At 47.3% G+C, this 25,877-nt stretch overlaps 1 protein-coding gene across 3 annotated transcripts in view; it reads right to left on the bottom strand.

Moving 5' to 3' along the window:
* Positions 1-25,877, bottom strand: part of sema5a (sema domain, seven thrombospondin repeats (type 1 and type 1-like), transmembrane domain (TM) and short cytoplasmic domain, (semaphorin) 5A) — a 325,621-nt gene that overhangs the window by 163,167 nt on the left and 136,577 nt on the right. For all 3 annotated transcript variants that reach the window (XM_072508980.1, XM_072508979.1, XM_072508981.1), the window contains 2 exons: positions 12,318-12,417; positions 8,657-8,702 (listed from right to left, as the gene is read on the bottom strand). In XM_072508980.1, coding sequence (XP_072365081.1) covers positions 8,657-8,702; positions 12,318-12,417 — 146 coding nt within the window. The remainder of the gene's footprint in view (positions 1-8,656; positions 8,703-12,317; positions 12,418-25,877) is intronic.

Genomic DNA, 25,877 nt, shown 5'->3' with positions numbered 1-25,877 from the left:
GTCTTCAGACTTCTGTACCTTCTGCCCGATGGAAGGGTCTGGAAGGCAATGCCTGGGTGGGAGGGGTCTCTGATAATGCTGTCTGCCTTCCTGAGGCAGTGGGAGGTGTAAACAGAATCAATGTGGGGGTGGCAAGTTTGTGTGATGCGTTGGGCTGAGTTCACCACAGTCTGCAGTTTCTTGCGATCTTGGACTGAGCAGTTGCCATACCAAGCTGTGATGCAGCCAGATAGGATGCTCTCTATCGCACATCTGTAGAGGTTTGTGAGAGTCGATGCAGGCATGCCAAATTTCCTTAGCTTCCGCAGGAAGTAGAGACGTTGTTGGGCTTTCTTGACTGTTGCATCAACATGAGTGGACCAGGACAGACTGTTGGTGATGGTGACCCCCAGGAACTTAAAGCTATCGACCATCTCCACTTCAGAGCCATTGATGCAGACGGGAGTTTGTGTCGTGCTGTGCTTCCTGAAGTCGATGATCAGTTCCTTGGTCTTTCTGACATTTAGAGAGAGGTTGTTTTCGGTACACCATGCAACCAAGTGATTTATCTCCCTCCTGTAGTCTGATTCGGTGTTGTTTGAGATGCGGCCCACCACAGTCATATCATCCGCAAACTTATATTTTGAGTTGGAGTTAAATGTTGCCACACAGTCATGGGTGTATAGGAAATACAGTAGAGGACTGAGAACACATCCTTGCGGGGCCCCAGTGTTGAGGACTATTATGGAGGAGGTGCTGGTGCCTATTCTGACAGATTGCGGTCTGTTGGTGAGGAAGTCGAGGATCCAGCTGCACAGGGAGAGGTCAAGTCCAAGATTGCGAAGTTTGGTTATAAGTCTTGTCGGGATAATGATGTTGAAGGCGGAGCTGTAGTCTATGAACAGCAGTCTTATATAGGTGTCCTTGTTGTCGAGGTGTTCGAGTGTTGTTTGCAGATAGCATCTGCTGTGGACCGGTTGCGGTGATAGGCAAACTGCGGTGGATCGGGACCGTCTTGGAGGCTGGAATTGATCCGTCTCATGACTAGCCGCTCGAAGCATTTCATGATAACAGACATTAGGGCCACTGGTCGGTAGTCGTTAAGACAGGCTACCTTGTTCTTCTTTGGTACTGGTATTATAGTGGCCTTCTTCTAGGAGTTGGGGACCTCAGAGCGGAGGAGTGAGGTGGTGAAGATATCTGCGAATACACTCGCCAGCTAGTCTGCTCCGAGTGCTCGCCCAGGGACTCCGTCAGGGCCCGTCGCTTTCCGCGGACTCACTTTCAAGAAGACAGCTCTGAGGCTGTAATAGTGGGTATGGGTGTGTCCAGGGCTGTTGGGGTGGGTGGCACTGATACATTGGCTCACTGTTCAAAGCGGGCATAGAACTTGTTCAGATCATCGGGTAGAAATGCTGCAGTCCCAGACATTCTGCCTGGCCTTGCTTTATAGCCTGTGATCTTGTGTAGGCCCTGCCATAGTTATCGTGGGTTAGTGTCGTTGGCCTGGGACTCTAGTTTGATGCGGTATTGTCTTTTTGCGTCCCTGATGGCTTTCCGTACGTCGTACCTGGATTTCTTATATAGGTCAGGGTCGTCAGACTTGAACGCCTCCGTTCGGAACTTCAGCAGGGAGTGAACCTTTTGGTTGAGCCAGGGTTTCCGATTCGGGAATACCCGTATTGTCTTCTTCGGTACACACTCCTCGACACACTTACTGATGGGTCAAGCAGTTGCCATACCAGGCTGTGATGCAGCCAGATAGGATGCTTTCTATGGTGCATCTGTAAACGTTGGTAAGTGTCAGTGTTGGCATGCCAAATTTCCTTAGTTTCATGAGGAAGTATAGACGCTGTTGTGGAATTTGAAGCTGTTAACCATCTCCACCTCGGCCCCGTTGATGCAGACAAGGGTGTGTACCCTTTGCTTCCTGGAGTCAATGACCAGCTCTTTAGTTTTGCTGGTCGGGCCCTTTAAGTGTTTTGTCATTTTAAATGAGATCACTTCTCATTCTTCTAAACTATAGAGAAAACAAGCCCAATCTCTTCAATCTCTCCTAATAGGATTGATGTGCCATCGCAAGAATTAGATTGGTGAACATCCGCTGCACTCCCCGATTGCAGGTATATCCTTCCTTAGATAAGGGGATCAAAAATATTCACAATGGGCAGCACGGTGGCACAGTGGTTAGCACTGCTGCCTCACAGCACCAGGGACCCAGGTTCAATTCCGGCGTTGGGTGTCTGTGTGGAGTTTGCACGTTCTCCCAGTGTCTGCGTGGGTTTCCTCCGGGTGCTCCAGTTTCCTCCCGCAGTCTAAAGATATGAAGGTTAGGTGGGGGTACGGGGATAGGGCGGGGGAGTGGGCGTTTCAGAGGGTCAGTGCCAACACAATGGGCTGAATGGCTTCCTTCTGCACTGTAGACATTCTATGAATGCTCCAGATGCAATCTAATTGCTATACAATTGAAGCAAGACATCTTTACCCCTGTACACAAATCCTCTTGAATTATATGTTAACAGGAGATTATGCTGTATTGAACGAGTGATCCAGAGACCCAGGCTAATAGCTCTGGGGATACAGGTTCAAATCCCATCACAGCAGCTGCTGAAGTTTAATTTCAAATGATAAAAACTCTGGAATTGAAAGCTAGTCTCAGCAATAGTTTCATGAGCACTATCACTGATTGCCGTAAAAACCCATTTGACTCATTAATGCCCTTGAGGTAAAATATTCTGCTGTGCTTACCTGGTCTGACCAACAGGTGACTCCAGATCCACATCAATGTGGTTGACATTTAGCTGCCCTCTCGTTTGCTAGGCCATTGCATTTAGTTCAAGGGCATTTAGGGATTAGCAATAAATACTGGCCTAGCCAGTGATGTCTACATCCCATAAAATAATAAAAACATACAATTTGCCTACCTGATTGCTGCACCTCCACGTTAACATTCGGTTACTTATGAACAAGGACATCAAGGTTCCTTTGGACATCAACACGTCACAATCTCTCACTATCAAAGAAATACTTTGAACTCTGTTCTTCCTAACAAAGTGGATAACCTCACACTGACCCAAGTACTGATCCTTGCGCTACCCTACTAGTCACAACCTTTCAACCTGAGAGTGGCCCATTTATTCCTGCACTGTTTTCCGCCCGTTAACCAATACTCAATCCATGCCACAGTACTAAATCCCATATGCTCTAATTTTGTTTACTAACCTCCTGTGAGACCTTATCAAAAGACTTCTAAAAATCCAAATGCACCACATCCACTGGTTTCCCCTCATCACTACTGCTCGTAACATCCTCAAAGAATTGCAACAGGTTTGTCAAACGTGATTTCCCTTCCATTAATCCATGTTGACTCTGTCCAAGCAGATCATTATTGTTTAAGTGTCCAGTTATCACATTCTTTATAATAGATTCTAGAATTTTTCTACTACTGGCGCCAGGCTAACAGACTGTAGTTTCTAATTTCTTTCAGTTCCTCATTCCTGCTGGTTACTTGGTGCTCTATTATTTCAGAGATTGTTTGTATCTTCCTCCATGAAAACAGACACAAAGTAATTATTTAGCGTCTCTGCTATTTCCGGTTCTCCATTATAAATTCTCCTGGCTCTGCCTGACTGACCCACATTTGTCTTTGCTAATCTTTTCCTACTTTACATTCATCTTCTATTTTCTCTTTCCTTATAAGTTTCTTGAACCTCCTTTGTTGAATTCTAAAATGCTCCCAATCCGTTTTTGGCACCTCTTCTTTGATCTGATACAATCTGCTTAACTTTTATTATTAACCACAGTTGACTCACTTTTCCTGTTGGGTTCCTGTGCCTTAAAGGAATGTGTATTTGTTGTAAACTACTCCAGATGAGGCAGTGGCATAGTGGTATTGTCACTGGACCAGTAATCCAGAGACCCAGGCAGATGGTGAAATTTGAATTCAATAGAAATCTGGAATTAAAAGCCTAATGATGACCATGAAACCATTGCCAATTATCGTAAAAACCCATCTGGTTCACTAATATCCTTCAGGGTGGAAATCGGACGTCCTTACCCAGACTGGCCTTCATGTGGCTCCAGATCCAGAGCAATGTGGTTGATTCTTAACTGTCCCCCACGGAAATGGCATAACAAGCCACTCAGTCCAAGATCAGTTAGGGATGGGGAATAAATGCTGGTCCAGCCAGCGACATCCGCATCCCAAGAATTTTTTTTAAAAATTCTTTAAATGCTATTCATTGCATATCTACTGTCATACCTTTCAATGCATTTTTCCGATCCACAACAGCCAACTTGCCCCTCATACCTTCATAGTTTTCTTAGTTTAGATTTAAGACTCTAGGATGAAATTACATTGTTTTCAAACATAATGAAAAGCTCTACCGTGTTATGGTCACTCTTCCATAGGAAGTTATTTCTCATTGCATAATACTAGATCTAAAATAACTTGTTCCGTAGTTGGTTCCTCAATATATGCTCTAGGAAAGCAATTTATACTTATTCCAGGAACTCATCCTCCACAACATTAGCACTCATTAGATTTACCCAGTCCATATCCAGAATGAAGTCCCCCATGATTATTGCATTACCAATGTTACATGCACCTCTAATTTCCTGAGTTACACAGTACACAGCATTGCCACTACTGTTTGGTGGCCGATAAACAACTCCTCCTACCAATGTTTTCTGGCCCTTTCTGTTTCTCAGCTCCACCCAAACATATTCCACATCTTGTTCTTTCGATTTAATGTCCTCCCTCACAAAGGTACTGAACTCATCCCTTATTATCAGTGCCACTCCATCTCTTTTATCTTTTTGGCCGGCCTTCCTAAATGCTGAATAACCTTGAATATTCAGTTCCCATCCTTGGTCATCCTCCAGCTACATCTCTGCAATGGCAATTAGATCTTCCCCGTTTACTCCTCTTTTTCCTGTCAATTTACTTAGCTTGTTGCAAATGCTGAGTGCATTCAGATGGAGTGCCTTTAACTCTGCTTTTTTAACATTATTCTGTATTTGATGCTGGGATTTGTTACTGCTGCCTCCCACTTCGTGGAAGTTTTTTTCTTCTCCTAGTTTAAACATCCCAAGCAATCTCCCTATGAGGATATTAGTCCCTGTCATGCTAAGGTATAACCCGTCCTCCTTGTATAGGTCATATCTGCCCCAGAACTTGTCCCAATGCTTCAGAAATCTATAGCCTCCTACACCATTATTTCCAGCCACATGTTCATTATTTTTATGCTCGCTGGAATGGCTGGGGAATGTGACCTAGTACCTGGCTGACTTTGATGAGGTGCTGGGGGACATGTCCCGCTCTCAGATGGGAATGGCCGAGGTGCTTGTCCCAGTCACAGGTGGGCATTGCCAAGATGTTGTGGAGCTTGTCCCTATCGCAGTTGGGCATTGTTAAGGCACTGCAGTGCATGGCCCAATTACTGAGGAGCCGAGGGCATCGATACCTTGGTGCTGACATCGGGGAGCTGCCAGGGCTGGCAGAGCCAGATGATGCAGCAGCCAGGGCTCGATCCATTTGCCCCTCCATCCTGAGGTGAACCCCAGGGCCCTATGGGCATGAGCGGGTAAAGAGGGTTCTGGGTGCCAACTTAGGGCTCTTCCCATGAACTGGGGACGGTGGCCAGCAGCTCCCAAGAGTTCCACCCCTCTGATAATGCCACGTCTCAAAGTCAGTACACAGGCCAGGACGGCTGTGCATGTGCCATCGACAAGCACACCGAGGCACTCCGGCCCCAGAGTCCTCAGGAGCATCAAAGGCTACAGGACGAGGTAAGCAGATGGCTGCCTCCACCTCAGATGTGCCTACTGGGGACACATCTAGACATAACGGTAGAGCAAGGAAGCTAAGTATGTTGAGGATCACTGAGGGAAATGTGGGAAGGGGGGGGGGAATAGGTAGGGGAGGGTGGGGGGGCACCATCGGGAGATTGGGGCATTGTTGAATGCCTGTGATACATTAAAAACCCTTGACCACAAGCAGTATGATGTCTTTGTCACTTTCTTCCATAAAACAGCCTGACCTCCTTGGTCCGTCTCTCCAGGCATCTCCCTCTCCCAGTAGCACTCACCCACACTCCGGCCGTGGACATGTCCCCAAAACTATGTCCTATCCCCTGGGTGTTCGGATGTTGGCTGCTGCGTGTGTGGTGTTGCCTCACACAGTGTTCAGGCACAGTGTCCATGCATCAAGGTGTGATTGAGATGCTAGGCAATGACCCCCACTACATGGCCCGCCCACCCACAGGAATCCACTTGGGTTGTGTGAAGTGCCCACTTAACCACAATTGCCAATTCTCGATTAGCAATAGCCTTCAGCCACATGGCCCCCAGAGGCCTTGCCCATCGATCGGGGTTACGGTGGGGCAGACGGGCAGAGGCTAGGGTTGCCCCCAGAACGGGTACACACAATCCATAGAACATACAGTGCAGAAGAATGCCATTTGGCCCATCGAGTCTGCACCAACCTCACGTCCACCCTACCCCCCTAACCCAATAACTCCTCCTGACCTTGTTGGACACTAAGGGCAATTTAGCATGGCCAATGCACCTAACCTGCACATCTTTGGACTGTGGGAGGAAACCGGAGCACCCGGAGGAAACCCACGCACACACGGGGAGGATGTGCAGACTCCGCACAGACAGTGACCCAAGCCGGGAATCGATCCTGGGACCTTGGAGCTGTGAAGCAATTGTGCTAACCACTGTGCTGCCCCCTCAATCCAGTTGTTGACATGGTGGTGTCGCGTGCGGTTGCCCCTCCCAGCACCTTCCCCCTCCCATGGCAACCCACCCCTGCGGAGAGTGTCCCCCTTCAGCAAGCCCAGCCCCCCAGGCTCTCTGCCTGCGAACAAAGATGGCTAATCACGTCCTCGGCTCCCCGTAGAAGCCTTTCCGCCAGCTTCACATTTTTAAAAAGGAGTACTAATCGGCGCCAGCGTGACCACTTGCTGGGGAGGCTGATGAATGACGGCCGCTGAACATGGGGTCACTTCCATTAATTGTACGGGAATAAGGCTTAAGTAGTGATAATTGGTTTCTCGCCACGCTACGGCGAGATCCAATTTCGCCTCGGGAGCGGGCCGGTTGCATTGCAAACTGTTTGGCGCCTGCCGCAGTTCTTGTTTTCGGCCTCTCCCACTATTCACCGGCCTCGTTTCACTCGAGAGCGTAATGAGGCCGGAGAATCATGCCCCATGTGACAATTTGAATTTCTTGTTTCACTTAGTCATTGGGAAACAGCAGGATGGCTTTTCTGCTGCTCCAGTGAATATGTATGTTGTGGTATTCAAACAGACTAGGACAGTCCCAGGCTTAATCCTTGGCCTGTGATCACTAATCCTAAAAAGCATTTCCCATGTTGTGTGTCATTCTGGTTCAGTGGTCAGGTAGGGGGATTGAAATTTATATCGTTTTCTTCATTTTTTTCAAATCCTTGTGTTGATCTAACAATTGATATAATTAGGAAATTACACTAATGTAGTCATTGGTGTGTTGTAATTTTTGTTGGATTTCAATTTGGCTTCTACTGATCTACATATAAAGAATGAATGTGGAAAAAACGCTGCCATCTAATGGATAACTGCATTTATAACATTGCCATTAACAGCAATAGTTTCAGCCCTGCTGGTTTAAGTCAAAATGCAGGTGTAACAAAATGTCGATGGAAAAGGAGCAAAAGGAAACCTTGGAAACAATGCCAAGTCATTTAAAGATTTTAAATGCTACTTAGTCCAGGAACCGCACATGTACATTTTTTGTAAAATTAAATCCAATTGTGATCATTCAGGAAACTATCAAAGAAAGTAGACATCTGTGACTGGATTTTCATTCTGCGAAGACGGTGGCTTCAGAGATAAATATGTCATTAATTTTGTGCTACCAGTTGGCGTGTCGGGCTGATGACATATTCTTGTCTCCAGCCTATTTTCATTGAGATTGCTCCTGGGAAGTGAGTGGTATCTGCCTCCCAGTGATAGGTAAGCATTAAGGCCAGTTAAATTGCCTATTAAGGGCACTCATTACACAATGTAATGGGCCCCCCATGGAGATGCAGAATGCAGAACGCAGATGCCTTCCAACGGCATGGCCAGGGGCCAGTGAGGCCTCCTTTAATAGTCCCATCCCCCATGATTACCTCGAGGTTGTGGCCACATTTTTATTTTTTAACTTTCTGAAGTCCTTAGGGGACGCTTCCCACCTATATTAACAATAGTTACCAGCAACCCGCAGCCTTCAGCGCTTTCATTGGCCCTCATGGCTGCAGTACTCAGCCGGAATTGGACAGGATTGCTGGAGAGCTCACCTAGTCAAAAATCGGCTCCAGAGTCCCCCACTGCTACTTCCACGCTCCCGGCTTAAGCCCGACATCGGGATCAGGACCCGGGAATGGCCTTGCTCTCTTTAGTGTGACCAAGATGGAGCATTCTCACTGGGGAGCATTCACACTGGTGCCTTAACATCATGTTTAAAAGTCTGTCACCCTGCTGTGGGAAATTACTGGAAATCTCTTTGGTATGGAAACCTACTTGCAGATCAGAAGCAGGTGAGTCAATACTTATTTTTCTTTAACACTCTCATAGGCTGACCAACTAATTTGTTAAAAATGTTAGCTTCACATCAAATATTACTCATGCTAAAACAAACAGGTTTCACGCACCTGGATTAATGTCAGATCCTCTAGTTTTAGCCTGAAGAGATAGTTCCTGCAAAAAATAGAATTTACATGATTATTAATCTATCTCAGGGGCAACTAGGGAAGAGCAATAAATGCTGGCCGAGCCCACATCCCATAATCTTTTTTAAATTTAAGGGCAAGGTTCCTGCTCTGTAACTGGGAAAAAATCTGGAATCATAGTCTAATGATGGCTATGAAACAATTGTCGTAAAAATCCATCTGGTTCACTAATGTCCTTTCGGGAAAGAAATCTGCCACACTTACCTGGTCTGGCCTACCATTTGACTCCAGATCCAATGTGGTTGGGCAATAAATGCTGTCGCAGCCAGCAACGCCCACATCCCATGAATGAATAAAAAATAAAATAAATAAAATGACTGCTCAAAAAGCTAGGCAATTTCTGTTTCTTCTACAAGACAGTGTTGGGCCACAAAGCTTTATCGTGTGCACTTAAGTTCATTATGAAAAGGATAGTGGCACACTATAAAATTTATAATGAAGACTTGTTAGCTTTGATAAAGGCTCAGAAATGGGGGGCGAGATTCTTCACTCCCACGCTGGTTGGGAGAATCGCCTGGGCCGCCAAGATTTCCCGGGACGCCGGTCCGACGCCCTCCCGCGATTCTCCCAAGCGGCGGGAATGGCCCGGTCGTGTTCCACGGGCCGCAGGCCGGAGAATCGCCGGAGACACCCAAAACGGCGATTCTCCGGCACACCCGCTATTCTCAGGCCCGGATGGGCCGAGCGGCCAGGCCAAAATGGCGGGTTCCCCCCGGCGCCGTCCACACCTGGTCGATGCCGTCGGGAACTGCATGCGAACGCTGGGGGGGGCGGCCTGCGGGGGGGCGAGGGGGGCGAGGGGGGATCCTGCACCGGGGGGTACTTCAAATGTGGGGTGGCTCGCGATCGGTGCCCACCGATCGTCGGGCCATCCTCTCGGAGGACCTGCTTCCTTCCGCGGCCCCGCAAGATCCGTCCGCCATCTTCTTGCGGGGCGGACTTAGACAGGACGGCAACCACGCATGCGCGGGTTGGCGCCGGCCAACCCGCGGTTAGTTATGCGGCGCCAGCCGCGTCAGCTATGCGGCACCGCCTTTACGCGGCGACAAGGCCTGTCGCGTGTAGATGAAGCGGCCTCGATCCTAGCCCATTGTCGGGGCCTGAATCATTCGGGATCGGGGCCGTTTCGCGCCGTCATGAACCTCGACGGCGTTCACGATGGCGTGGGCATTTCGGCGTGGGTGTGGAGAATCCCACCCGGGGCTTTTTCACAGGAACAGAGAAGATTAAAGAGTATTTATAGCGATTTCAAAATGATGGAAATGTTTGGGGAAGAAAAATAATGAAAGATTGTTTCCACTAGTTGATAAACACGGGAGTATGTACTCCGTGTTATCACAGGAAGAACAAGGTACAAATTAGAAGAAATTTTACACATAACAGCTTATTAAGCCATGGAATTCTTTACTATAAATGAAATTTGAGGAAGAGTTTAGAATATAATTCTTTAAGAGTAAATTGGTAAGCATTTGAGAGGAAGCATTTTAAAAGTATATGGGAAGCAGGCAGGGATTAGAGTAGATGGCCCAGGTTGAAGAGTTAATAATGACAGGGATATAAATATTGTATTGTAAATTCTATAACTTCAACACTAATTGCCTCAGGTCGGGTGGTAACGGTTGTGAGTAGAGGGATTAAGAAAGTTAAATATGCAGAATGTGGCCCCCAACCTGCCATGCATGTCACAGGCATTGTTTAAGAAGTGGCAGATACCAGTGTGTCCGAGGTACCCCTGGGGAGAAGCAGGGCACTTTGTGACAGAATTTAAATCAGGCTCCCTCTGTTGATCACCCCCAACCTTCCTAATTTCCAACCCCCCCCCCCCCCCCCCATTGAATGGCATCTGGAGCTTTCTTTCCTCCCAGTTGTCGAAGATTGTCCCCAAGGGTCCTGGCTGCAGCTCCCTGTTGCTATTGTTCCATCCCACCCTCCCGCCAGCTGACCATCTGTTTCTTTGGACTTCCCAGTGGGAGACAGACATACAAAATGTTAGAAGTGACGCCAGTAAGATGGGCAAAACCTCTGCTTACCCAGCTCAGCCTCACTCGCACTCTCCTCGCAAATATAGGGGCCTCCGACCCTAGATGTTCAATTAACCAGTGTGCCTGAGACTGGACTATAAGAATTGGAAGAAGTCATGGCCACTCCACCTTTATGTTATCTTAATAAACTCATTCCTGGTATTGTCCCCATGTGTGTAATTTTTCATGAATCCGAAATTATATCGGTGATAATGGTGCTTTGGACACATCCAGATTTAGGCTTATCTATCTTTTTTAACATTTGCATATATCAATGTGATGATATTGCTATTATTTTACAATGCACTTGAGCATGTGAAGACAGCATGGTTTTGTCTGTTTAAATTAAAAGGAAGATGTTGTTTATTCACCCACATTCCTTGGTTTTATGTTTTTGATTATATGTAGAAATCCGCCACTCCCACTTTTTGATTAGAAACTCAATGTTTTGAGCAGGTTTGGGCAATTCTCCTGATTAACAACCACAGTGACTTCATCCGCACAACTTGCTCTTCAATTATTTGGAGCAGAAGAGGGCAACATGAAATGTCAGTGGCAGCCTTGTGCAGCTTGGAATCATTCCTTGAGCTCCTCTGCCCAATGTATACACCCTGCAGATTGGATACAACATAACCTTTGGCTGGAATTTTATTCTGCCCACCTTAGAAATGGAGTGGAGGACTGGGAAGCCTGTTGAATCAGGCAACGGGAAGGTATGGATTAGAGACCCAGTCACCTTCTCAACATGCCCTGCAGCCTGGTGGGGTGGCATGAAGGAGGAGTGGTGGGTTTGGCAAAGGGAGAGAAAACCTTCCATTTGGGCACTCCGTATCCAACGAAGGTAAGGGCTGCCCACAAGTGATGCCTCTTGCTGCCCTAAATACTACCCCCCCCCCCCCTTCCTTGCTGGAGCCTCCCCAGCTGGCCCAGGCAATCCAGCTTAATTTACTTTCACCCCAAGCTTCAGCAACAACCCGGCAACCAGGGCCTACTAAAAATCAGCAGTGTCTATCATTTTCAGTGGTGCTGCTGGTAGTGGCGAGCTGCTAGCCAAGGGTTATCAGCCCTGAACACGACGTGTGCCCCAACTCCAATCAGGTAAGTGGCACTAAACTGGGGCCAGGGATGTGGAATAGCCTCATCAGGGTTGCCTGTACTCTCTAGCCCACCGCTGCAAACATTAAATTCCACCCACTATCCCCAGACTATGAACTCTACTTCCCAAGAAAATGAAAGGACAGCAAGAGGCCCTGTCAGGTCTGTTATATTTAATACTTTTCATTTACCATCTAAGGTAGATGCCATTAGGAGAAAATCACTACTAAGTAGCAATGGATTATTTAAAAAATCAATAGCAAAACTCTTGACAACACAAGTTCTTTTTCAATGGCATCTAATAGGCAATCAAGACTGAACAGGGTTGACAAGAGTAATCAAGCAAAGCTGATTGTTCCAAGAATTGAAAGAATGGCATATTCAAGATGGAATTTCACAAACCTCAGTAAATTTGTCTTTCCAAAAATATCACGGGCAGTTTTATATATGTAAGAAAAATGTCTTACTTTGCTCCAACGATGAGCTCTTTATGGCTGGGGTCAAAGGTCAATTGTGAATAGTCTGTTACATCTGTAGCCTTAAATGTGTGCAGCCATGGTGCAATGTCTGAGAAGAAAGCAAAAATATCCGTAACCTAGCTGGCAACAGATTACATAGGAGACGATCAATAGGCTCATGCCAATACCTGTAATTGAAATGCAGTGAACTAGATTAATTAAACCTGACATGGAGGCCTTTGGAACCGAGTCTCGTCATTAAATGTGCCAGAACTGGGCCCTGGGTTTGAATCAATCTGTTACTGAAGTGTCAGTCCTGACAGAATTACATCAACATTATCACCCAGGCGCCAGCTCCATGAAATCCCTAGGGACTAAATTAAAGCTTAGTGGGACAGATAAAAGAAACCTTCCAGATGTACTCCAGTTTCTCCAAAATTCAACTGACAAGATTAAACTTTTTCAATCATACCAGGTTCACTATTTCAGAATCAATCTCAAAATCTCCCTGCTCCTGGAAAATGTTTCTGCTACTCTTGTCAGAAAGTCACCCGTTGATTGATCTTCAAGTCTTCTCCAATCACCAGCCAGATCCATTTGAGAAAATAAAACAATGGCTTTGAATGACAAATTGCTTCTTTCTTGCTTTGTGAACCCACTATGAATTTAATTTCTAGCATTTCTGTTTGCCTGACCTTGTAATAAACATTGCATTTTAACAGTAAATATGTTGGCAGTAAGATTATCTGTAAACAGAAGGGGCGTCATTCTCCGACCCCCCGCCGGGTCGGAGAATGGCCATAGGCCGCCGTGAATCCCGCCCCCGCCCCCGCCGAAGTCTCCGGTACCGGAGATTGGGCGGGGGCGGGAATCGGGCCGCGCCGGTTGGCGGGACCCCCCGCTGGATTCTCCGGCCTGGATGGGCCGAAGTCCCGCCCAGAAATTGCCTGGTCCCGCCGGTAAATACCAGGTTTGATTTACGCCGGCGGGACCAGGCAATTTCTGGGCGGGCTCCGGGGTCCTGGGGGGGGCGCGGGGCGATCTGACCCCGGGGGGTAGCCTGGCTCGCGATCGGGGCCCACCGATCCGCGGGCGGGCCTGTGCCGTGGGGGCACTCTTTCCCTTCCGCCTCCGCTACGGCCTCCACCATGGCGGAGGCGGAAGAGACTCTCCCCACTGCGCATGCGCGGGAAACTGACAGCGGCCGCTGACGCTCCCGCGCATGCGCCGGGAAACTGTCAGCGGCCGCTGACGCTTCCGCGCATGCGCCGCATTTCCGCGCCAGCTGGCGGGGCAACAAACGCCATTTCCGCCAGCTGGCGGGGCGGAAATCCCTCCGGCGTCGGCCTAGCCCCTCAATGTTGGGGCTAGGCCGCCAAAGATGCGGAGCATTCCGCACCTTTGGGCCGGCGCGATGCCCGTCTGATTGGCGCCGTGTTTGGCGCCAGTCGGCGGACATCGCGCCATTGGGGGAGAATTTCGCCCTAGAATTCTGTTGGTTACTTCCCAAATGCTCTCTGCAGAATGTAACTTTGGGCATAAGACACTTTACAACCAAACTGCTGTGGACAAAGTTTGTTTCCTGCAGTATGCATTTTGCAATTAATCTGAGGTTCCAAGTGAATCTGTCAGCTTTCAAGTTTCCCTGCTGATTCTGTTTCATCAGGGTTCATTATTATTCTTGTTTGAAAAGAAAGACCTTACTTTCATCAAGGGGCCCAACACTTTTTTTTTACGCAGCTGACACTGGTTGTTTAGTGCTAAGTTTATATTTAACTTTCTGAGCAACGCCTACTACATCTTGCTTCAGATTTCCTATATTATCCCAGAACAAACTTTTTCAACATTTGCCTTTTGTTAAAGTATCAGCAAAAACAATGCAATTAAAAATTTGGCAAAGCATTGAACTCACAGCAGAATATCAGATTATGGTTTTCTTGCAATATTTTACCACTCTGAAATGAAAGGTCATAGTTCAAAAAAGATGCAGGAAAGTGATTCAGGAGCCAGAAAACTTCAAATTCTGCTTACTCCAGGGATCTCAGTGACAGAACGAAAAAGGCAAGGGAAGAAAGAGATACCACCCCCAACTCTAATTCAGTGCGTTCTCTCTATAGAGATAAGCAGCCATGCCGAGACTTGCTTACTCCAGTAAGGTCATTTTGTGCTGCATGAAAATAATGTCAAGAAGAAGACAACACAATGACCCAAATCCTCTGGTCTCCGGATTGTCAAAGACTGGACGTATGACAGAAGATGCACGGTAGCACATTAGTTAGCACTGTTGCTTCACAGCGCCAGGGATCCAGGTTCGATTCCGGCTTGAGTCACTGTCTGTGCGGAGTCTGCACGTTCTCCCCGTATCTGCGTGGGTTTCCTCCGGGTGCTCCGGTTTCCTCCCACAAGTCCCGAAAGATGTGCTAGTTAGGTGAATTGGACATTCTGAATTCTCCCTCAGTGTACCGGAGGGAGTGTGGCGACTTGGGGATTTTCACAGTAACTTCATTGCAGTGTTAATGTAAACCTACTTGTGACAATAATAAAGATTATTATTATTATTGAGAGTCTGTGGAAGTCATGACGTATAGTCTTAGGTGGGAACTGCCTGGAAAGTTTAAACTTCCAATGGGCAAATCCCCTTTTGCCAGAGAGGCTGCATGAAAATTTCCAATTCCATGCGTCTACCTTGATAGTTACTCAGGAAATATAGAAAACACTTATTCCAACACCTGGGTAACTCCACAAACAGCCCCACAAGCATACCTCCTGACCACCCAATTACCCCTCTCCCCCACCATCATCCATCCCTGACTACCCTTCACGCCCTCGGAGCCAACTAACCCCCAACAACCCTCTAACCACCTGGCCACCCTCACTGATGCGACCACCCAAAGCCTACTACTCCATTACACACGCCGATCCAAACACCCACCTCACTCAACTCAGCTACCCCATCAAGCCAAATACCCTCCAGGCTGACCACCTCTTTCACCCGACTATCCTTCGTCAACCCAATTACCCCCTCTCGACATGAATACCTACCTACCCACTCTCACTCATTCACTTAGACTACACCGCGGCACAGGCCTGGGGTAGTCTCAGGTCGGGGGCCCACGAGGGGATCACGTGATCGGCCGGGAACGCAGTAAGGCTCTGAAAAGCGGCCTCCAGAGAAGTAGCTAGTTTTACCGTGTCGTCCAGGTCCTGGGCCACTTTTTTGAGCAGGCGCTGTCTCACATAGTTCAATCGTACCTCCGCCACGTAAACGTCTCAGGCGGCGAGCTCCATGTGCTGAGTGGCTGTAACGGCCTGGTAGTTACAGTTGCGCGCAAGGGCTTTGAGGTCGCGTAGGTAATCATCTAGCGACACCCCGGGGCGCTGGCAGCGAGTGGTGAAGACGTGTCGTGCGTAGACCTCGTTCACAGGCCGCACATAGAGGCGTTCGAGTAGTGCGAAGGCCTCTGTATAGGAAGCGGCTTCGTCGAGCTGGACAGAAATGCGATGGCTCACCCGTGCGTGGAGGAGGCTCAGCTTCTGTTCGTCAGTGACAGATGGCGTAGACGACGCGGCGAGATAGGCCTTGAAGCATCGAAGCCAATGTGAAAACATTTCTTTCGCCTCCGCGGCCTGTGGATTGAGTTCCAGTCTGTCAGGTTTGAGGGCTGATTCCATAGTAGTATTTTAAGCTGATTAAATTGATGCGACCATCAATTCACTCGAAGACACGTGGAGAAGTAAACCGTGGTTTTAATCAGCTTAGAACTGAGCCTGCCTGTGACCGGTACAACACTGAAGGCGGCCCCGCAGGTCAGCGGCTCTTATACTTCCTGTAAAGGGGGTGGAGCCATGGGCGGAGCCCGTACATGACCCAACATATCCCCTGTGGATGAAGCCACACAATGGCCCCTAGGTAGAGCCCACAGGGTTAATAACATAACACAGTGCGCTGGTGAATTATCAGTAATTATACATTCACCACACTAACTAAGCATTTTAAAGACAAACTGGGACAGTCCAGTTTCCTGTCAATACTCTATGCAGCACAAGCAGAATCAATGTTTGCAATGTTGAAGTGATTCATTGCTGTGACATACAATGTACAACAAAAACAATTCTCAGTGTATCTGATGTGAAAGATGTGCCTAATGAAACAAATGTTTAGAAAGTGGGGGGGTTGCTTTTTTCTTAAAAACGTCAATGATTTTGATGCATCAGTGGGTAAATGAGCCACATAGTGTGATCATAAACCAACAGGCAGAAGATTCCACATTCAATCATTGGTCTATGCTTAGTTAATGGCTGTGATGAGTTGAACTGTCTAGCCTCATACATGAATAACAGAGAAGTGGATACCCCAGACTTGTGCTGCCTACACCAGAAGTAAAGACCTTCAGGGGGAGCGAGTGAAAACAATTGGAAAAAATAGCAAAATCATACACACATAGGCCAAGGGATTGATACACAGCAGTGTAATGTTAAAATAGTCCAAATCCCAAATATTGATTGCAATAAAGACACATCTTGGTACTGCCGAAGACCTATGCACCAGAACAAGCAAGGATCAAGTGTAGATATAACATTGACATGTACCCAACACAGAAAGAAAATACCCCAAAATGGCCTACCCACAAAATGGATAAATTTACCCTGACCAAATTACGTGCCTATTAATCTTCACCCAATCATCAGCAAATAATGGAACAAGTAATCAACAATGTTATTAAATGACAACTACTCAACAAAAACCTGTTCTCCAGCTCCAATTTCAGGTTTTGCCAGAAGCATTTGGCCGCAGCACAGACTTGATCCAGATCCGGATGTATGAACTGAGCAACAGAGATCAGCGGTTGGATTCTCCATCGCCGGTAGCGAAGTTCCTGATTCGGCGGTGAATCCAGAGTCATCTAACAAACGGGATCAGTTCCGATGCTCCGGTCCCTTGCTGGTGGTGGCATTGAGGTTCGCGTCCGGCACCAGCAGGAGGATGCATCCATCTGCGTCCTCTTATCGGGCTGGGCACCAGATTCTCCAAGCCCATGTGATTCTCCAGTCGTCTGGGCCAGGATTCATGTGTGTGAGACTTGGTACAAGTATTTTGTAACGTGACACTGCCACGGTGGACCTCTGGGTGGGCCAAGAGGACAACTCTTTCAGGGAGTTGCCCCCGAAGTCCAACAGAGGGTCCCCACCCACAATGCACATCCTCCCCACCCCTACCAGACTCTCTCACCAGAACCCCCCCACCAATGACCCTCACCAGAAACCCCCTCATTACAGAGACCCCCACTAGAAACACCCCACAAGTAGATCCTGCCAGCCTCCCTATAAAGAGACCCCCATCAGGGACTCCCAGCAGAAACCCTCCCATTACAGAGGCCCCCATAAGAGAACTCAACCAGAGAGCCCCCAAAAGAGAGAGGCCTCCACCAGAAACCCCCCATTACAGAGACCTCCCAAGACTGACCCCCATAAGAGAGATCCCTACCAGACTCCCCGACCAATGGAAACAATCTCTCACCATCCACCCTTTCAAACCCCTTCAGAAGTTTGCATGTTTCACTTAGATCACCTGTCATTCTTCTAAACTCCAGAGAATATAAACCCAAATTGCTCAGCCTCTCATCATAGGACAACCACGACATTCCAGGGACCAATCTAGTGAAGCTTCACTGTACTGTCTCCAATACAAGTTCAGCTCTTCTTAAATGTGGAGAGTAAAACTGCACACAGTACTCCAAATGTGGTCTCACCAAAATCCCGTACAACGGTAGCAATACTACTTTATTTCTGTACTCCAAGCTCCTTGCTCGCAATAAAGACCAACCTGTCATTTACCTTCCTAATTGCTTGCTGCACCTGTATGCTAATTTTCTGAATTCCTTGTACAAGCACCCAAGTCTCTCTGAACATCAACACTTAGAAGTTTCTCACCTTTTAAAAATAGTCTGCTTTTTCATTCTTCTGACCGAAGTGACTAACTTCACACATTTCTATTATTATCCAGCATCTTGTTGCCAACTCACCTAATCTGTCTATATTTATTTGCAGCCTCTGTGAGTCCTCCCTGCAGTTTACCTTTCCACCTAGCTTGGTATCATCAACAAACTAAACATAACATAAAGTGGCAGGTAACATTCACACCGCATAAATACCGGATAATAACTATCCATAACGAGTAAAGGCCCAACCACTTTCTCTGTTTTTTCCCAGCAACACCAAGTCTCCTTTCATCAACATCCTGCATGTCACCACTGACCAGAAGTCTTATTGGACCAGTTATGGCATTGCCATGTCTACAAGCACATGGCGAATGCTGTCTATTCCATGACAAATGGCTTAGCTGTTGGCCCCTCAAACTCTCACTGTTAGCTACAAAGCCCAGGTGATGGAATTCTCACCACTGATTTAGATGAGTGCAACAACACTCAAGTACCTCCAGTACAAAGTGGTCCACTTATCTGGCATCCCTGCCACTGAAAATATCCACCCTTCCACCACCAGCATTAGACCATTTGGCCCATCGAGTCTGCTCTGCCATTCAAACATGGTTGATACGATCCTCATCCCCATTCTCCTGCCTTCTCCCCATAACCCCTGAACTCCATATTAATCAAGAAATCCCCTTATTAATCAAGGACACCTGATTTGTGCTTAAGGTGCTGTCACCTACAGGTCTACAGACCAAGAGCTGGATGGTGAAATCAGACAGAATAGTTATTTCTAAGAACTAGGAGCAGAAGAAGGCAATTTAGCCCCTCGAGCCTGTAGCCAGTTAAAATGGCTAACTCCCGATTTAAAATGGCGAACGGCAAAGGCTGATGGGAAAGTCAGCCAACAGGACACAAACGAGCAGCTGCAGGTTGAGTGTGTATTTACCTCTGGAAAGGCCAGACAAGATCGATACCGGCAACCATCAGCATAACAAAACAGCAGCCATCTGCATATTAATGAGCAATCCCCGGGAACAATCAGCAACATTTGGACACGTAAAGCCAAACCAGACTCTTTGGCGCCAGCAGAAGCCTACACAATGGGAGGTGAACGACCACCTCAGGACCGCCCATCGATCAGGGAACCGCTCCAGCATTGGAGAAAATCCAACCAAGTGATTGGGACAAAGTCCAGTCACTTGCAACCAGGTACAGGGTCCGCCTCGAAAGGCGGGAAGCCCCTGGGGACTATAAGAATCAAGCCCAAGTTCAAATCGGCCCTCTGTTTCTCTTCTTGACCGGGTCACTCAGCATCGCGAACCGACCCTTGACAATGACCGGTCCAGCCGCCGCCGATATCCAGTACGTCTTATTTCAACGCTCGCTACGAGATAGGCGCTCCTAGCTACCAATCTGTACCAACTTCGAATCCCGCAGGCTCAGAACCCGAACGAAAGGCCATTTGTTTCCCTGACCTGGTGGGCCAGTTCCAAGTTAGGTATAGGCCTGTTAGTTGTAAGAAGTAGCTTAGACGTAGAATTTATGCATGAGTAGTGATTACTGTGTATAATAAATGTGCTTTGATTTAAATCTTACAAATCGGTGTATTGGATTATTGATCACTACTCGGACTTGAACCACATGGCGGTATCATAAAGATACCTGGCGACTCAAGAGCAAAGGTGATAAATCAGCAATTAAACTGAGGCAAAAGTTAGCAACAAGCCTGCTCCACCATTTAATATGATCATGGCTGATGTCATCCTGGCCTCAACTCCTCCGTCCTGCCCATTCTCCATTACCCTTCAACCCATTACTAATTAAAAATCTGTCTAACTCCTCCTTCAATTTACTCACTGTCCCAGCATCCACCGCATTCTGGAGTAGCAAATTCTACATATTCACAACCCTTTGGGAGAAGTAGTTTCTCCTCAACTCCATTTTAAATTTGCTACCCCTTATCCTGAGACTCTGACCTCTCGTTCTAGAATGCCCCACTGCCCCACAAGAGGAAGCATCTGCTCCACGTCTACTTTATCCTTACCTTTCAGCATCTTGTATACTCAATTTGATCTCCCCTCATTCTTCTAAACTCCAGAGATTATAGGCCTAAGCTGTTTGATCTCTCTTCATACGACAAACCCCTCAACTCTGGAATCAATCTAGTGAACCTCTTCTGAGCTGCCTCCAATTCAACTACACCGTTCTTCAAATAAGGGGACTAAAACTGTGCACAATGCTCCAGGTGCGTTCTCCCCATAATGTGGTCTCACCATACTGTGGTTGCAATATGTATAATCTACAGCATGCACTGTGACAATTCAACAAGGTTACTTCAACAGTACCTAGCTTCCCCACAACATATAACACTGAAGACGTCATGAACAGCAAAATTATGGAGAGTTACTGGTTCTTCAAGGTACAAATCATTCAGATTTCGGCACATATTGTTGTTTCCTTTTATCGCTGGATCAAGATCCTAGAATTATACCTAACGCCATTGCGGAAGTACAATTAGCAGAAGCACTGCAACTGAGAAAGAGGGCCTAACACCGCCTTCTCAGAGCTTCCGGAGATGGGAAATAAATGTGGCCTTCCCAGCCACATATTCTGAGAACAAGTTAAAAAAAACACCAAGGTTGCTCATCTTAGCTGACTTTTCAAATTCTCTTTTCAGTGGCTTCTGCTGTTCCAGTCTCTCAGCTTCCATCTGGGGAGCACGGTAGCACAGTGGTTCGCACCGTTGCTTCACAACTCCAGGGCCCCAGGTTCGACTCCCGGCTTGGCTCACTGTCTGTGCGGAGTCTACTCGTTCTCCCCATGGCTCCATGTGTTTACTCCGGGTGCTCCGGTTTCCTCCCATAGTCCAAAAATGTGCAGGTTAGGTGGATTGCCAATGCTAAATTGCCCTTCCAAAAAGGTTGGGTTGGGTGGTTACTGGGTTTCGGGGATAGGGTGGGGTTGTGGGCTTAGGTAGGGTGCTCTGTCCAAGGGCCGGTGCAGACTGTATATTCTATGATCTATGATCTGCTTCTCTTCTCCGTATCCTCCTGCATTCCTGACATAGCCAAACATATTTCTAATAGGTCTCCACAGGAAGTTGATAGGCCCACAAGTAAACCAAAATATATTCAACCATTGACACCAAATTAACTGTCAACTCAGCCACTGAAATCTTGACATGTGAGAGATAATTGAGTGGTACCCATGTGCCATGTACCTAAATCAATAACTTGCCATATGATATAATCCATCAAAAAGGCAGGGAAAGGGAAAAATCAATCTAAACAGATCTCTACGCCCAAATAAACAAAACAGAAACTCATGCAATACAATTTCTAGGCTGCAAACTGAATTTAAACCGAGCAGTTTTGCCTTTCCCTCACGTCCCTGTCACTTATCCGGATGATGATGCATCTATCTCTCTGTTGGAAAGAAGTTACATTTCAGCAAAGTGCATTATCCCTGCACCAAGGTGAAGCAGTGTCAATTGATGCAAGGCTGCAGGGTTCTTCACATTAATAAATTATCATTCATTTATTTGTATTTTTCCTTTCCTTATCTCTTCCTGGTTACATTCCTGGATGAAGGGAGGGTAATTTGTTTCCTATCATCTGCCACTGCCACTCTGTAAAGTATCATTTCAACTTCCAAACAATCACAAGCTCATCACTTTCACTGGGGAGTTGTAGCCTAATTAAGGAGCTTAAGTGTCAGCTTGGCTCAGTTTTTAAAAATAAATTTAGAGTACCCAATTATTTTTCTTCCAATTAAGGGGCAATTTAGCATGGCCAATCCACCTGCCCTACATATCTTTGGGTTGTGGGGGTGAGACCCAAGCAGACACAGTGAGAATGTGCAAATTCCATACATAGACCCACAGCCGGGATCGAACCTGGGACCTCGGCGCCATGAAGTCGCAATACTAACCCCTGCGCCACCGTGCTGCCTTAGCTTGGTTCAGTTGATTGTTTTCTGATTCAGTGCTGAGAGTACAAAGGCACTGCTGGGACTTATAAGGTGCAAGTCCCTGTTTGGCCAGCAGTTCCTGGAGGCAAAACCTCTACCCACCAATGGGAGGCATTTAACTGCCTGATTGCCATTGAATTCTGATAGATCTTACAAAAATGGCTACTGCCGACTCGCCTCAGGCTCTCTGACACATGGACAGGGCCATTAAGTTCAACCCAACATTTCAGGTCAATGATCAATGAAGGGTGAAAAGCAGATGGTGTGGGAAAAGTCAAAGATGAGCAGGTTAGGTGGAGTGGCCATGATCAATGCAGGGGCTATGGGGATAGGGCAAGGGAATGGGCCTAGGTAGGTTGCTCTGGAGTGTCAGTGCAGACCCGATGGGCCGAATGGCCTCTTTCCGCACTGTCGGGATTCTAAAATCAAATATACAGAATCAAAAGACTAAAAATTAGATGGATTAATAGAAGCAAATAATTTGCTTTAATACTGCACCTCTAACATGGAAAAATGTCCTTCACAGCTTCATCAAGGCTTAAGGGGAGAAATAAATTCTGTGCCAAAAGAGATATTAGGAAGCGTAACCAAAGGTTTGGTCAAAGCAATGGATTTTAAGCCGGGTCTTAAAGGTGAAAAGTGGGATGGACAGATGGTGAGGATTGGGCAAGTAATTGCAGAGTGTTGGCTGAAAGCATGGCCACCAGCAGTAGAATGAATGAGGAAGGGATGCAGAAGGTGCCAAAATTAGTGGAAAAGAACTATTATGATCCCAGACTAGACCTCAAAACTGGCTCGGATACTGGACTGAAACCCCAATAGTAATTTTGTAAGATTGAAGGGAAAGGATGCCTCGCTCCAGGAGTGGTTGCATGAAGAAATAGGGGCATGGTGTATTAAAAAAAACTTTATTATTCACACAGTATTATAATATCTTAAACATCATGCCAGAAAATAGCTTACAATTACTCGTTAAACAATGCTACTCAATACAGTGAATACAATACCTTTAACTGCTGTCTTTATTCCCATTTAAACATCAAGAAAAGCATAATCCACTGTTAAAATACCTTTAGCACATAGGAATACCTGCTGTACAGAGATGATATTTGAGAAAGAGAGATATTTTGACACTGCTTTAAAGAAATGCTCTGAATCCTGTCAGAACCATGCAGAAATTCTGGCTGTATTTCTTCAGAAGAGGCTTTTCAGCTCACCGTCTAATCAGATAAGGCTGAACTGCTTGGAAAGACTGTTGCTATGTCTACAGACATATCTGAACTGCAGAGAGAGCAAAATGCTTGACTTCTGTTCACAGCTTAATTTAAATCACAATCGACCTACTTTACCTGCAAAATGCCTGATACCTTGGCCAGGATTCTCCGGCCCCCGCCGGGTCAGAGAATCCCTGGGGGGAGGCGCCAATCCCGCCCCACTGCCAGCTGCCCTATTTTCCGGCGCCTTTTTTCGGGCGGTGGCAGGATTCCTGCCACACCGGTCGGGGGCCATTGACAGCAGCCCCCCCCCCCCCAACGATTCTCTACACCCCGATGGGCCAAGCGGCCGTCCAGTTTTGGCCAGTCCTGCCGGCATGAATTACTCACCTCACGCATGGCGGGACCTGGCAGGTAAGTGTGCGGGAGCGGACCTCGGGGGAGCGCGGGGAGATCCGACCCCGGGAAGGGCCCCCACGGTGGACTGGCCCATGATCAGGGCCTACCGATCTGCAGGCGGGCTTGTTCCGTGGGGGTACTTCTTTCCTCCATGCCGGACCCCTGTAGGGCTCCGCCATATTCCCCGGGGGCTGGCGCGGAGAAGAGAACCCCCCGCGCATGAGTGGAAATATGCCAGCCGGTCTGCGCATGCGCAGAAATATGCCGGCTGGTCCACGAATGCGCAAGATCACGCCGGCCGTTCTGCACATGCGCGAACTCGCGCCGGCCCTTTGGCGCTGGCTGGAGTGGCACAAACCCCTCCGGCACCAACCTAGCCCCCGAAAGTTCGGAGAATTCCTCACTTTCGGGGGCTGTTTACGTCGGAGTGGTTGGCGCCAGTTTTCCAGCCGGCGTGGGGCCTTAGTCCCAGAAGGGAGAATCCCGGCCCATGGCTCTACCCAGTAACATCTTACCAAGCCAAAATCCAATTAACACCACAGGGAACCCCTTAAGCCAAGCAAAATTGCATTAGCCCAGGCTTTTACGATGGTTAAGTTGCACCTGTGGCTCTCAAAACCTTTGTTGTCTTTCAAATTAGGATTTCTTTTAAAACATGATTGCAGCAGTCACACACACACTAACCCAGGCTTTTAACCCATACTGCACCAAATACCTATAATATCTGAAATTCCTACATTCATCACAGGAACATTTGGTGGTGCATTGGTTATAAAGGAAGTTTCACAGGCAGTGAAGAGTGAGATAACAGGAAAAGCTGTCTGCCACTTAGCCCTTCAAGCATGTTCCATCATTCAATTAGATTTTCGCTGAGCAGTATCTTAAGCCCATCGACCTGCCTTGAATCCATAACCCTTAATACCCGTGTCTAACAAAAATCTATTAACTTCAGTTTTTATATTTTCCCCATAAATACTCATCAGCCTGAATTATACGCTCCCTCGCTGGCAGGTATTTGAGTGGATGGGAGGTGTGGTTGGGGTATAAAATTGAAAAAACGATATTCCCTCTGGGTTCCTACCCAACCTTGCAGTGATTTCACACCATGGACAAGGCTTTTGATGAGATGCCCACCTTTCCCCAATTGAGGCCCTTAAGTGGTCCAGGTGGTGGTAGGATTTACCTGGCATTGAGGAATCCCTAAAATCAATGGGGGAGGAGGGGTGAAGGTGCCTCCATCAGAAACCTCCTTCTGAGTTTGGGCACCCCCGTTTAATGTTCCATGGCCACTGGACCGCGCTCCCACTTTGCTCCCCCCCCCCCCCCCCCCTTCCAGGCCTTCCCTACTCTCCCCACCTTACCTTGCGCCCAGGTCCTGGGACGTACGCTCAGGCGTCTTCCTGAAGTTCCTCTTTGGTCCACTGCAGTGCCAAGAGCTGCAGGGACTGGAGAACTGCCGGTCAATCAGATTGGTTAGCAGCTCTCCAAGGTGGGACTTCATCTGAAGTGAGGGACGGAAGTCCTGCCTGCAGCCACCTGATGTTCACTCAAGCATGAAATGTCTGCGGCGCACTCAGAGTCAACAGGGATGTGTTCCCCGCCAACTCTTTCAGATGACGGGAAGGGAGACCTCGCCTTACAAGAAAATTAGGCCATAGAATCATAGAAAGGTGACAGCACAGAAGTAGGCTATGCAGGCCATCAAGTCCAGCTTTCTGTAAGTGCAACTTAGCTCGTCCCAATATCTGCCTTTCCCCCATTGCCCATAGAAGAATAGAATGCCAAACAACACTTCCCACTGGAAACACCATTAAAAAAACTGCCACCTAGGTACCTAAAATGATGAAATATTTTGCTTCTAACAACATTGACAGGCAAGATAATCTTTTTTATTTGGGTGTCAGCAGAAGGCAGGCAGGTTCTCCTCTGTACAAATTGAGCTCTATACTCATTTCACTTTATTAGTTCTACTCAGTAGAAAACTATATTCTATTTGAGATTGTCAGAAACTGATTTCTCATACAAAAACAGCAATTTTGCAAAATTGCACCATTCAG

The sequence above is a fragment of the Scyliorhinus torazame genome, chromosome 6 (assembly GCF_047496885.1).
Source record: "Scyliorhinus torazame isolate Kashiwa2021f chromosome 6, sScyTor2.1, whole genome shotgun sequence".
Taxonomy (NCBI): Eukaryota; Metazoa; Chordata; class Chondrichthyes; order Carcharhiniformes; family Scyliorhinidae; genus Scyliorhinus; species Scyliorhinus torazame.
The sequence above is the reverse complement of the archived record's forward strand: the minus strand, read 5'-3'. Positions and strand labels throughout refer to the sequence as shown.